The sequence below is a fragment of the Triturus cristatus genome, chromosome 2_1 (assembly GCF_964204655.1).
Source record: "Triturus cristatus chromosome 2_1, aTriCri1.1, whole genome shotgun sequence".
NCBI lineage: Eukaryota > Metazoa > Chordata > Amphibia > Caudata > Salamandridae > Triturus > Triturus cristatus.
In genome coordinates, this window is record NC_140581.1 from 1,072,360,323 (window position 1) to 1,072,372,596 (window position 12,274).

At 44.2% G+C, this 12,274-nt stretch overlaps 1 protein-coding gene across 4 annotated transcripts in view; it reads left to right on the forward strand.

Moving 5' to 3' along the window:
* Positions 1 to 12,274, forward strand: part of NFKB1 (nuclear factor kappa B subunit 1) — a 272,410-nt gene that overhangs the window by 127,678 nt on the left and 132,458 nt on the right. For 3 of the 4 annotated variants that reach the window (XM_085636087.1, XM_085636099.1, XM_085636094.1), the window contains exon 6: positions 8,348 to 8,496. In XM_085636087.1, the coding sequence (XP_085492213.1) occupies positions 8,348 to 8,496 (149 nt within the window). Of the gene's footprint in view, positions 1 to 8,347; positions 8,497 to 12,274 lie in introns of those variants that run through there. The other variant, XM_085636108.1, reaches the window with a different exon arrangement.

A 12,274-nucleotide genomic window follows, 5' to 3' on the forward strand; every position in this document is an offset into this window, starting at 1 on the left:
AGCCAAAGAAGGTTCCACAGGAGTGTAGCATTATGGTCAGGAAGCTTGCATGGGGCTGTGTGCTAAGCTGTGTGTCCCACCCTCACTGTGAGCATCTGAAGGTTGTCTCCAGAGAGTGGGAGCATGGCCTATCCAGACATTAGCTATAAATAGAGTTGAGGTTCTAAAAAAATTAAATTCAGAATCTGACCAAAACACCTCATAAATTCACTGAATGATGTAATTTCAGATTTCCCCTGCATGATGTACAGTCATGTCCCCCTGCTCTGGATGCCAAGCTACATATACCTTTGATCCTGGTATTTGATTTTTTGTAATGCTGCACACTAATCCCATGAGCATGCTTTGACCTAGACCCGGTCTTTGATGATGATAGGTTCCGGATCTTGTCCTGAACAGGAAGGGGAGAAATAAGGGCACCCTCATAGTGGCAGAAGACTACCGACCCTGTTTCAGATTTCATGTGTGGAGCGCGGTGGTGGCAGCGTACAATTGTTGGCGAATTATAGTGATAGGCCGTTTTACCTGTGAAACCTAAATGCGCTATTACAGGCCCAGTCATCTAAAGTTGAACTGCTCACAATGAACCCGAATCCTGAATGCAGACATCCCATGCATTGTAAGGTGCATGTGCTAGGATCGATAGTGTGCCGTGCATGAGTAATACAGGCATGTGGATCCCATTTTGGAAGCCCACAGCCAAGACCATAGTGCAAGATGGAGGGTTGCTGTCCCCAGGCACCAAATGTGTATTGCTGGCATCTTCTAGGTGGGAGGGGGAACACTAGAAGCTATAGTAGGTAAAAAGGAGACAGGCTTTCATTTGAAGTATCAGGACCTTCACTGTTTCTGAAGACAAGGGAACCCAAAGGTATACAAAGGACCGTGGGTAAGGAGTGCTTATCGAGGAACAAGAGGTCCCTAGGTAGAAGAATGCATACGCACGTACGCAAATATACATAGGAAATAAATGTTCCAAGTAACAAACCCGTGAGAAATATTATCAGAATATTTATTTAATCACACAATTAAAAAAAAAACGTAATAAGAGTGGGGAACAGAAAACAACATACACAGGAAAGGTTTCAGGTGAAAAACCGTAAAATCTCAGACATTTAGAGGGCAGTGACATTTAACAGTTTTACATAGAGCATGTCACGATTTTTGGATCCAATGCTATTATATTTAAGAATCAATAATGTGCAATAGTCATGGTACTGTGTGTCGATGGCGTTTCGATCCCATTACATAATATAGGGATCATCATCAGGACCTAGATTATGCCTGAGAGTATCTAGTCAAGGGAGCGCTGGGAAACAACAGCGTTGTCCTAGTGGGGAGTACCCTCCGTGGGGTAAGGATGATGGCAATGTGAGCCAGCTGCTGACTAAGGTCCTGTGCGAAGCGGAGTATTCAACTGAAGAGAGGTCCTAAATAGCAGGTTGCAGCCAGCTCACACTTCTTTTAGGTTTTGCGGTGAGTATGCCACCTGGACAGTGTCCTGCTGGGCAGAGCAGCATTACAGACAACTGTCTGAAAGGGGAGCCAACCCAACCTGTTTCCAAGGAAATAGACCTGGAATACACATCCTCTATCTGTGAAATTGGTGTAAAGATTGGAGCTCAAGACCCATTGGTGTCTGTTGTGGTCTCCTCTACCAAGGAAGGAGTACTCCGCAGGGTACTCAGCGACTACTAATCAACCAAGAGTTGGTGTTGCACTGACAGCCAAATCCCCAGAGACGAGGTAACATTACCTGGATTCCAGTCTGAAGGAAGAATAACTGGAGTATCCTGAGTGCCAAGACATTCTGCCGGTGAGCACAGGAGGCCCAGCAGGAGGAGCTGATCTTGAAAGGGACTGTCATAATTGAACCTGTTGTAAGGCCCGTCTGACACAGACTCTCTAAGCAAGGGCACCGAAGGAATCGCATTGCTGCTGGACCAGGCAGTACAATCTTTGTCACTTGTCTCCATCGTAGCAACTAAAGCACCTGGAGCTATGTATAAGAGGTGTAGGCCTGACCAAAGCCAGGATAAGCAACTTCTGGTGACCTGTACGTTTCAGAGGAGGATGGCGTAACCGCAGCACTGACCAAGCATGCTTTTGGGTCAGGACCAGTCTGGAAAACCAAGTGACGAGAGAGGTGCTCCTGGGTGCCTCGTGAACAATCCAGGTTCTTGCCTTGCTGCACTGCATGCTGAACATAGTGCCTCGGACCTGCCATGCCAAAGAATAATTACCTGCAGGCACGTGGCCATCATGCTCAAGAAAAAGCACCAAGTACTCATCAGAGTGTTGGCATGATCCATGCCTTGAGTCAAGTACCGACTGGAGTGACAGAGTCCGCCGCACTGAGGGTTAAGTAACCACAGGGCCGCTGGAGTGAACCGTGATCTGCAGTCAGCCGCCCGGAAGAGAGTCACAGACAAAAGCCCCTGCTCCTGCCGCGACCTTCCAAGCAACGGGAAGCACCTGGAAGCTTCCTGCTAACGGTGAGATCCCATTTCTGTAGAAGGGCTAAACGTGGCCTTGCGCTGCTCCTACGAACTGGGTGAGCGACTGAGCCGGCCGGCCTAGTGATTAGTCCAAACGGGGCAGGAGCACGAGCTGCACCTATAGACCTTACCTCGAACTCTGACCCTGAAGGGGGCGGGAAATCAGAGAAGGGAGGGACACACAAAGGAGCAGTTGGAGGCGCAATTAGAGTAGTCAACAGAGGCCGCTGTAAGCGCTAGACTCACACCCATGAATTGAGCTGAATTGAGTATTCGTGCAATATTGAATGTGTAGTGGAATGCTATGTTTTCTGTCTAATAAAGCACTGGCCTTTTCTAGAGAATCACCGTTATACATTACTCTTATTGTGCGGCTAGGGTGGTGGTGTTGATTCCTAAGCCTATCACGCTAAGCTCCCTGCAAAGCCTGTGACTGGTCTCCCTGGCTCCCACTGGGGGTCAGGTGTGGAAAGGGTTGTACTTGGCCCAGTTCATAGAGCTATAGTAAGACCGGCTCCAAGGCAGCAGTGCCAAAAGACCTCAACCCCCAGAGTTATGGCCGCGGCCCCTGCCTGCCACTTGGCCTCCTGAACTTGGCCTGACATCATCAGTGATGTGATAAATGTAAATGATGTCATTTTACATCACAGGCCCTGCGACCATCCCCTGATTTGGGTAACCCCAGCTGCAGTTGGGCACAAGATGCTGTTGGGTGTAATAGCATATAAACAGGAAACCACAAAAAGTCATTGAAGAATTCAAAGGTTAAAGAGAAGTTATGGTCAGCTTTGGTTAAAACACAAAAAGCTAGATTTGAAAAAACTCAGAAGTTCATTGGAAAAAAAGCACAGTTAAAGTAGGGTTGTGGCTGCGAATGGAAACTGAAAACCACTGAAATTCACAAGTAATAGGACCGCAATACAAAACTTGCCCAACAGACATGCATACTATTACTCATGTATCAAATTCAATGCTCATGAAGACCCCCTAAATGCACAACATAATTAACATTACATACTCAAACCAATAAATAGGACTACATTCATAGTCGTCCCTTTTCCTTTAAGGATAATATGCAGTAGCGGTCCGTGGAGGGAGTGACGGTGGGGCAGTGAGGCGGGGCGGGGGAGTGGCAGGGTAAGGAAATGTAAACACCGGACTATGGATGAACAGAGGTAAGTACACATTTAAATAAATAAAACTAATTCCTGTGCGCGCGCTGCATCGCAAAATGCGATGCAGTGCGCACAACGAAATTCGTTTTACTTATTTAAATGTGTACTTACCTCCGTTCATCCATATTCCGGTGTTTACATTTCCCCACCCTGCCCCTCCCCCGCCCCGCCTCACTGCCCCACCGTCCCTCCCTCCACGGACCGCTACTGGTAATATGATACGTAATCTCATCTTTAAAATTAGGGGACATATTTAGAAGGGCCCTGCACCACCGGAGAGTCGCTTTTTATCTAAGCTCTGGCAGTGCACAATGATGAGCCATACTTACAAGGCCACGCAAAGCCACCCTGCATAACTTTTCATGGCCTTGTAAATATGGCCCCCTTTCAAGCATTACTCTGCATGAAAGGGACGCTCTGTGGGTGGTGTTGGGGGGGTGTCTCACGCAGCACCCATGGATTCTGACGCATTCCCAGATTTACAAGGTTTCGTAAACCTAGGAATGTGTCGGATTCTAATGCCTCCCCAGGGGAGACGTTAAATTGGCGCAACGTGTCGAAATACCTTTATTTGTCCTCATTTTTTGCTCTTTCTATGTATGCTACTAGAAGGAGGAAAACACCATCAGTGATTGCTTTTGTGCAGGAAGGTGTCCCTTCCTGCTCAAAAGCAATCATCCCTGCAACGGAGGCAAGGGTGGGTGCTAGGCAGCCAATTGGGCACCAGCGCAGAGGAAAGCATAGGGATGCGTCGTATTGCTGTAAATACGACGCATCCCTGCACTTTCCTAAGGACGCAGCTCGCGCAGCAAGATGGCTTGCAGCACCGCCCTGTGCCATTCTCTATTAGATATGCCCCAAGATTTGTAAATGCGTCTATCACATCAAGACTTTTGAGCATTTCATATGGTTTGGCCACCTTCCAGGCTGTTTAGACACTAAAAGAGAATGTGAGAGGTGAGTGGTTGGTAGGGAAAGAGGAAAGGGAAGTTCATGCAGAAAAATGTATTTCACTTCCTTTAAAAGGCTAGTGAGTGTGAGGTTAGTGTTTAGCCTTTTAGATAAGAGAAGCCCTAATTCAGTCACTGATTTACTATTAATTGCTTATTATATATTCTAGCGACTCCTTTAAATATTGTGTTCCTCATAATAGGGCGCGCAGATGTTTGATTTTTTTTACAGGCCGGAGAGCCAGTTTTCTCATTACAGCATGTTTTGTGAGGTGATAAGCCGAAAAAGAGGAAGTTTGTTATCTATAAATGAAAACCTTGAGAGTCAATGTCCACACACTGCGCTCACACACAGGCACACACTAACATGCCAGTGTCATTTCCTACCTAACTAATCGCGTTTTCTTTTGTATTTTCATTGTGAAGTTTATGATTGATAGCGCGCTGACAGATTCCGAAAGATAACGTCCTCTCAGTAACGCACTGAACTGGTTTCGACTTTCAGTAGCGCCTCATGAGTAACAGCGACTCTCGGAACGGTGGGGGGTGGACGAGTTGGTCTGCATACTTTTGCTAGATTTTTATCCTTTCACCTACACTGCTAAAAAAAAAACTAAAAAATAACCCAATGAATCTGCTTTCTGGTTTTGTGTCAAACTGTAGTCCGGACAGTCCTCTGATCAAATGTAATACTGGTATAATTAGGACGGTTACTTTCACTTTACAGAACGAGGCGTGGCGCATTTGTGTTCACTTTTTATTTACCTCACGCGCGTGAGAGCGGTGCTCTAACCTACATGGGCAGGAGATCGGAGTATCAGGTGCAATATGGTCACCTTTTACTATGTGCTTTGGAGGTCAATTGTTTCAACACTTTTTCTGAGTGGAATTTTTCCCTGTGCGCTTTGTTTTAACTGTTTATTGTGTTCTACGGCGTTTTAAATAGTGCTTCGTACCGCTGACGAGGCGCTGTAGAGCATTTGCGGATGGGTAGTACTTTACTCTGTGGGGGTACAGTACGTTGTATGGCAGAGCATGTATCTCGTCTGACCTATATGCATGTGTAGTGTTTCCATGTTATGCGTGAGGATCAGAGTTGTGCTCTGTTTTATCCCATTGTGTTTTGTAAATTTGAAGAGAAGAGTTCCTGAAAGGATATTAATCAATAGTGGCGAGGGCACGGATGGATAGTGTGTGTGAGTGTGTGCAGTCCGGCCTGTGTGGAAGGTGTTTTGGTGTTGTAAGTATAAAGCAGACACAAGGCAAACCGCGTTGCAGAAAATGTGTACCTGCACCTAGGCGTGGGTGTAGGAGAGGAGTGTGAGAATAGACAAATTGTGTATATGGACACCTACCATCTTTGGAGTAGCCTTTATCACACAGTTGAGATCATATTGAATATGGATAATGGAAAGTTCCTGTAGATAAATGGTTCTACCATTAGGAGGTGCAATCCTGCGTGAAGTGTACCATGTGCTATGGGCTTCACTCCAGAGTGGCACACGAGCCAACCATAACAATGGTTACCGTGCCACGATACATCCTCTGAGGAGTTCACCAAGGAGTAGCAGGGAGAGGCTCAGACAAATGAATACTGTGGAACCAGCCATAGCATTTGCTGCCATGGGGCCACCATGGGGTTTATACAAGCAGCGAAGCTCTGTGTGTTCATCCAGAAGCAGATGACCGGCCCCTTTTCAGCGTTTAGTTCAGGCCAACTAGTAAAAATTGCACAGGGCGGCTGTGCTCTTTTTAATTTGGCATGAGGAGAGCTGTAAACCTAGATAGATTCATCCACCAACTCTATTTTGTATGCATTTTTAAAAAAACATTCTTATTGGGGTTTTTTCTGTTTATCAGAAATACACGTTTCCATGTATATTGCCAAGCTACTCTCACATTTGTTTTTGTTACACTGTAGTACTAGGCATCCTCTTTTACTACACATTAAGGAAGATATTGTGTCTTATTTTACTGCCTCGTACTTCATTAAACCTTCATTCAAGCTCCTTGTAGCGCTGACTCGTATGTTCCGCACCCTCGATATTACACCTTCGCAACGTCTCAACTCGAACGAACGGCACTAATAACCACAACAGCTCGTTATGAAGGAGCTTGAATGAAGGTTTAATGAAGTACGGGGCAGCATGGTTACACCAGTCACGATATCCCTGACGAAGGGAACAATTCCCGAAATGCATTGGATTTTAATATCGTGACTTGTGGAAACGTTACTCGCCTGTGCCATGGAAAGTCCCTTTAAAGGGAAGCTGAATGTATAAAATGAATTGAAAAAACTGAAAAAACAGGAGACAAGAAATGGAGTAAAATAAATTTAACAGTGAAGAATAAAACAAAGAGCTTCATTCATTGGATTCATTCATATGGTGAAAAGAAGGTTGTGCAGCTTGTATGGGAACCAAACCCTGGTCCCCTTTGATGGTGTTTACTTTTCAGGCGCATTGGGTGAAGCGCCATCAAGCTTGCACACCGCTCCAGCATTGAAGAAATTGTGGTTTAAGCATAGAGAAATCGATTGTATACAAAGGTGCGCATTCCACCACTCCAATTAGTTCACACTTCCACAGTAAGCAACATGCAGCTCCGGCAGTCATTGGTCCACCTCACCTCTCCTCAGTGCACTTTTAGAATCCTTCTTTGAGAGCAGCGGGCAACGTTTGAGGTGCCCACTGTGAATGAAGTACCAACAACTCCCCAGTGCTTCTGATGTGCCCAGAGTAATGGGACAGTCAATACTGCAAAGTTACTTCTAGGTTGGCTAATATCTAATTTATCCTCTCGTCCTCGGATGGTGAGCCAGTCACTCCCATAGATTATTGAATATTCATTATTACAAGCCTATAAAGACCATCAGAACACCCATTTTGTTTATTTAAAACCAGCACACATGGATCTGTGTGAGGGCTTCAAGCTAGTTGCCAAATTGTAGAGAATACCACATGCATAGGTTGTAATTCTAGTCTAAAGTGTCAGCCTTTGTGAGCAGTCTCCCCACCTCCCAGTTCCCTCTCCAGTTGTAGAACACCTTACATTCTGTCAAACATGGAGCCTAGAATATAGAACAATACAGAAACCCAGTCTAAGAACAACAGTCAATCAATTCAATGTCAACTTTATTTGATCATTCTTAAATACGATCATAAAAGTACAGGTATAGCAATACATTTAAAAGAAGAAAAGCAATTCTCATAAATAAATATGGTGATCATTTTATCTGGATTCTTATAAAAAAAGAGTTTAAAAATTCTTACAAAATTTCAGTGTAGAAGTGATAAAAGCTGCAATGTCAAATATAAGTTAAAATGCAGAATATATATAGTTAAATACATTTCCCTAAAAAGTTTTATATTCCCAAAATCTTCCGCCTTTTTCTACAAGCCCATAGAAATGAGGCTAGCGAGAAGCACACTAGATGGTCTGGTAATGATTTTAAAAAGAATTGTGCAAACCTACATTGGACAAAACTGAGGCTCTCTAGAATCGGTACAATGTACTTTTTCCTTTCTTTACGATAGTGACCACAAAAGAACAGTATATGGAGTTCTGTTTGGGCAGAGGACTTGTCACAAGGGAAATTAATCAGGTCTGAATGATTATAAGTCAACACACTAAATCATCTGTAACTTGCATATGAACTTGTCGCTCTGCCATTTTGTTATTTGATTGTAAACATTGTTGTACAATGTTCTTTTCATTCTCACAGATCCACAATTATGTTGGCCTTGCAAAAGTTGTTGTCCAGCTGGTGACCAGTGGCAAAAACGTACACCTGCACGCCCACAGCCTGGTGGGTAAACACTGTGAAGATGGGATATGCACGGTCACTGTGGGGCCGAAAGACATGATTGTGGGGTATGTATACGAGCACGTGTGTCTGAGCACGGTTGTTCATTAGAAAGGCATGGCCATGGATATGACTGAGTATCATAAAACTGAGATCGTTGATGGACGGGAGCACAAGTGGGAAAAAGAGATTTAATTGCAGGATAATATTCTGTCTGCATCATAATATCGCTTTAGACCATGTTTGAAAAATGTATGTCTTTGTGAAAAGTGCTAGTAGAGGACGTGTTATACTTGCAAATGGCTCATTAGTTAATTAACAAACAAGTTTTGGAACACAGCCATACCAGAGTAGGAGAAGGGTAATTCTCTCAAAAACTCTGCAGTATTGCAAGAGGAGAGTAATGCGTCAGTTTCTTTATCCTGATTCACTACTTATTGTGCATTTGGATAGAGATCATTTTATAGCATGGGTGATTTCAAGGGGGTGTGACAGGGTTTCAGGGTGGTGTAAGAGGGAGTGGAAAGATGCAGCAAAAAGGAGCAAGTGGAAAATGTGTGTACATGCGTGTTTTAAAGGTTTTGCAGAACTCTAGGTCGGCTCTCCCATTTCTGAGTGTGAGGAACTGTCCAAGGCTTTGCTCGTCATAAACTTCCTAAAATCTGGACTCTCCAGTTTTCCAGAAGGTGGTGATATTTTGTAAAAATAAGGTTGTGTGAGTTCGGAAATTTGTTGGTGAATTATTTCAGTTAAGGGCTTGCCTTGGGGCATACTACTTCCACATTGACACCCCAAACCTGCCCAGACTGTAATGTAACCAATGCTTATATTGCGCACTGTGACCCAGCGGGTATCCTGGCACTGTAAGACGGCAGGCCTGTTAAAAGGGAAAAATTCGCATTACGCTCTAGGAAAGAGCCAGGTCTTAATTTTCCTTCTAAACGGCAGTAGATCTTTCATCTGTCGCAACTCCGTGGGTAAGCTGTTCCAAAGCCTTGCTGCAGCGACACTGAAGGCTCGCCCCCCCCAGTCTAACTCTACTGAATGAGGGTACCTTTACCCAGTTAGCCGAGGAAGACTGAAGACAGCGAGTAGGAGCATACCAGCTAAATTTGTTCTGCCGCGGTAAGTGCCCTAGACCATGCAGTGCCTTAAACACGACACAAAGGTATTTAAAATGAATCCTCTGCAAGACTGGGAGCCAGTGAAGTTCCGCAAGGGCCTGGGAGGCAGAGGACTGCTACTGTTTCTCATGTAAAGGGACAGGGTTGTCTGTAGTACCAGAGACAGCCGGAGAAGTCCTTATCCCACCAAGGCTAGTGTCGGAGTTTCAGCATCAGTAACAATTTTCTAGAACTGTAAGCTAGACATATTTAAATGAGGTAGAGGATATTCATACACATTTGGTGACATACTGAGATCTCGTCCTCTTCAAAGAAGGTGTCTCCTGTGGAGGATGGGAAAAGATACGTGCCTAGCTGGGAGTATAGATCGTCCTAACACACAATCTTAGTTATGGTTCTTTCTTATCCACAGGTACTAATTTGGTGAGTTTTTTTAACAGCGTGAAATCCTTGCATCAAATATAAGTCGCTGCCTCTGTCTTTTGGCATGTGAATATATGGTTATACGATGACCGTGAGTGCCATGTAATGCTGTACTACCAGAGCATATGATGCCAATAATGGGTATCTGAGTAACCTGGGTTTATGAGGACAAAAATGGGCTTACGGTGACAATTACTGGCATAGGATGGAAGTACCTACAAAAGCATATAATGCCAAAGCTGGCATGGTAGTTATGATGTCTGGCCTGGCATTTGATAGGGAGCAACTACCTGGGTAGCCAATGCAGGCATATGAATGCAATTCCAGAGATGTGATGCAAACAACTAAATATTGACTACTTTTCATACAAAGGCAATTACTGTCAAATGGATTTAGGCGTACCTACCGGAGGACATGATGCTAATATATGGTGTCAGTAAATTGGCAATAACTGATCATGTGGCACTTTACTTGGGCAGATGATTGTTGAATCTTAGCATGTCACTGTGCATGGCTATATTACATTGTAAGTGTGCACACGCTGGCCCTATGACAAATGAGCATATGAGCCCCCAATACTGTCTGTGGCCTACTTGTGAGCATGTGAGGCAGTTGCGTAGCATGTATGGTCGGTCATTGGACATGAGGCAATACTTGATCATATGAACTCGTTTTGGCCTGTCTGGAACAGGACATGGACATGAGTCAGCATCCCCCCGATTGGACTGTCTTTCCCTTACCCCTTTACTACAAGCTTTAGGGGCAGAGGGAGTGTACACTCTAGGAAAGCTAGTGGGATGGTGAGGTATGAGAGGATGTACTGAAAATGACAAACTGCTGTTTCAGAACAAAATATGTGAATATACTGAAAATTAAAGGTTGATATTTGCGAATACTGTGGTGGTATGTACAGAAAAAGACAGGCTGCTAACTAAGGAGACAGAAAAGTTTAGATTAAATGAAAAGCTTCTTGCTCCTGAGGCACTTAAGTTCTATAATACTGATTTTTTACCCTGTAACCTAAGCAGTAGTTGTGCTGTAAGAGCTGTGGGATCTGCCATCCCAAAGGATAGCTCCGCGGCCTAAACCCTCGGAATGTTGGATTTGCTTAAATCTCCAATTTACAACCCTGCCAAATCAGAGAAGATTCTCAGTCAGATCACTGCCTGCAGAATCAATTGGAAAGGACAGGATATGAAAATAAAAGGAATGGGGGGGGGTAAAAGTAGAAGGAAATGCAATGTAAGTAATTATGAGAGACCTATTCAAATCCCATACTTACATTATTTGAGCCATCTTTAAGAGCTCTGTATTTATAGCCAATAACTTTGAAACGCTGCTCTGTAATATTAGCCATTCAGTGCCGCTTTGTTCAGAAAACACTTTTGCTGAAGAGTTGTTGAGCTCACATTCGGTAGACACGGCAGTAGGGGACTGCGTGCTGCTGTAGAACATCAAGTTACTCCCATGTCTTTCAGCTGTTTTCTTATTGAAATTGTGCTTCAAAAATAACGATTGACCATATTCTATTTTTTCTGGGAAGAACCCCCACAACTATTGTCTTAGGTGGGCCAAAGATTTTTTGTTGCAAAGTAAAATGCAGACCAAGAAAATCTGCTAGACTCCATGGACACTTCATCAGCTACATCTGCTGAGAGCATAGGGCATCTTCTGTTTCCATGGTTAAAAGCGTCTCTCTCAGGAGCACTTAAGACGTCTGATGTAAGAGACTTGCAATTATTTGAGGAGCACGGAAAGCACCGTGCCTCCGGAAGGAACTGTAAACATGGATGAGAGGGTTATTAGACTGATGAACTAACTGACTGTTATGTGTGTAATTCCACCGAGACTTCCCAGCTAGTTTGATGAGCCCTACAACTACTAACTCATCCTCAGTGGTATCATTGTATCCTCCTGACCAGACAAGTGACCCTACAGCGTCCCATAAACCAGACCTTTTTGCATTCGAGTACTCTATTTCAAGAGTAAGATTACTCCTTTGATTTGTAGAGACTTTGCACCTTTACACTTCCTCAGCAAAAAACACAACTTTAAACATGTTTTGAAATGCAGTGCTAAGATTGATATCATTCAATGCTACCTAAATTGTAGGCTGTCCCCAAACTCAGGACACAATACAGGCTACTTTTACAATGCACAGCAGGATGATTGGGACTCCATAGTGTGTGCTGTGTAAAACTTGGGCCCCTATCACAGACAGGGTCCAGTGTCCCTGTTTGCTCCACGACCTATGTTTTAACAAGTGTGCCAGGTGCAAACAGGGACAGTGCGCCCTACT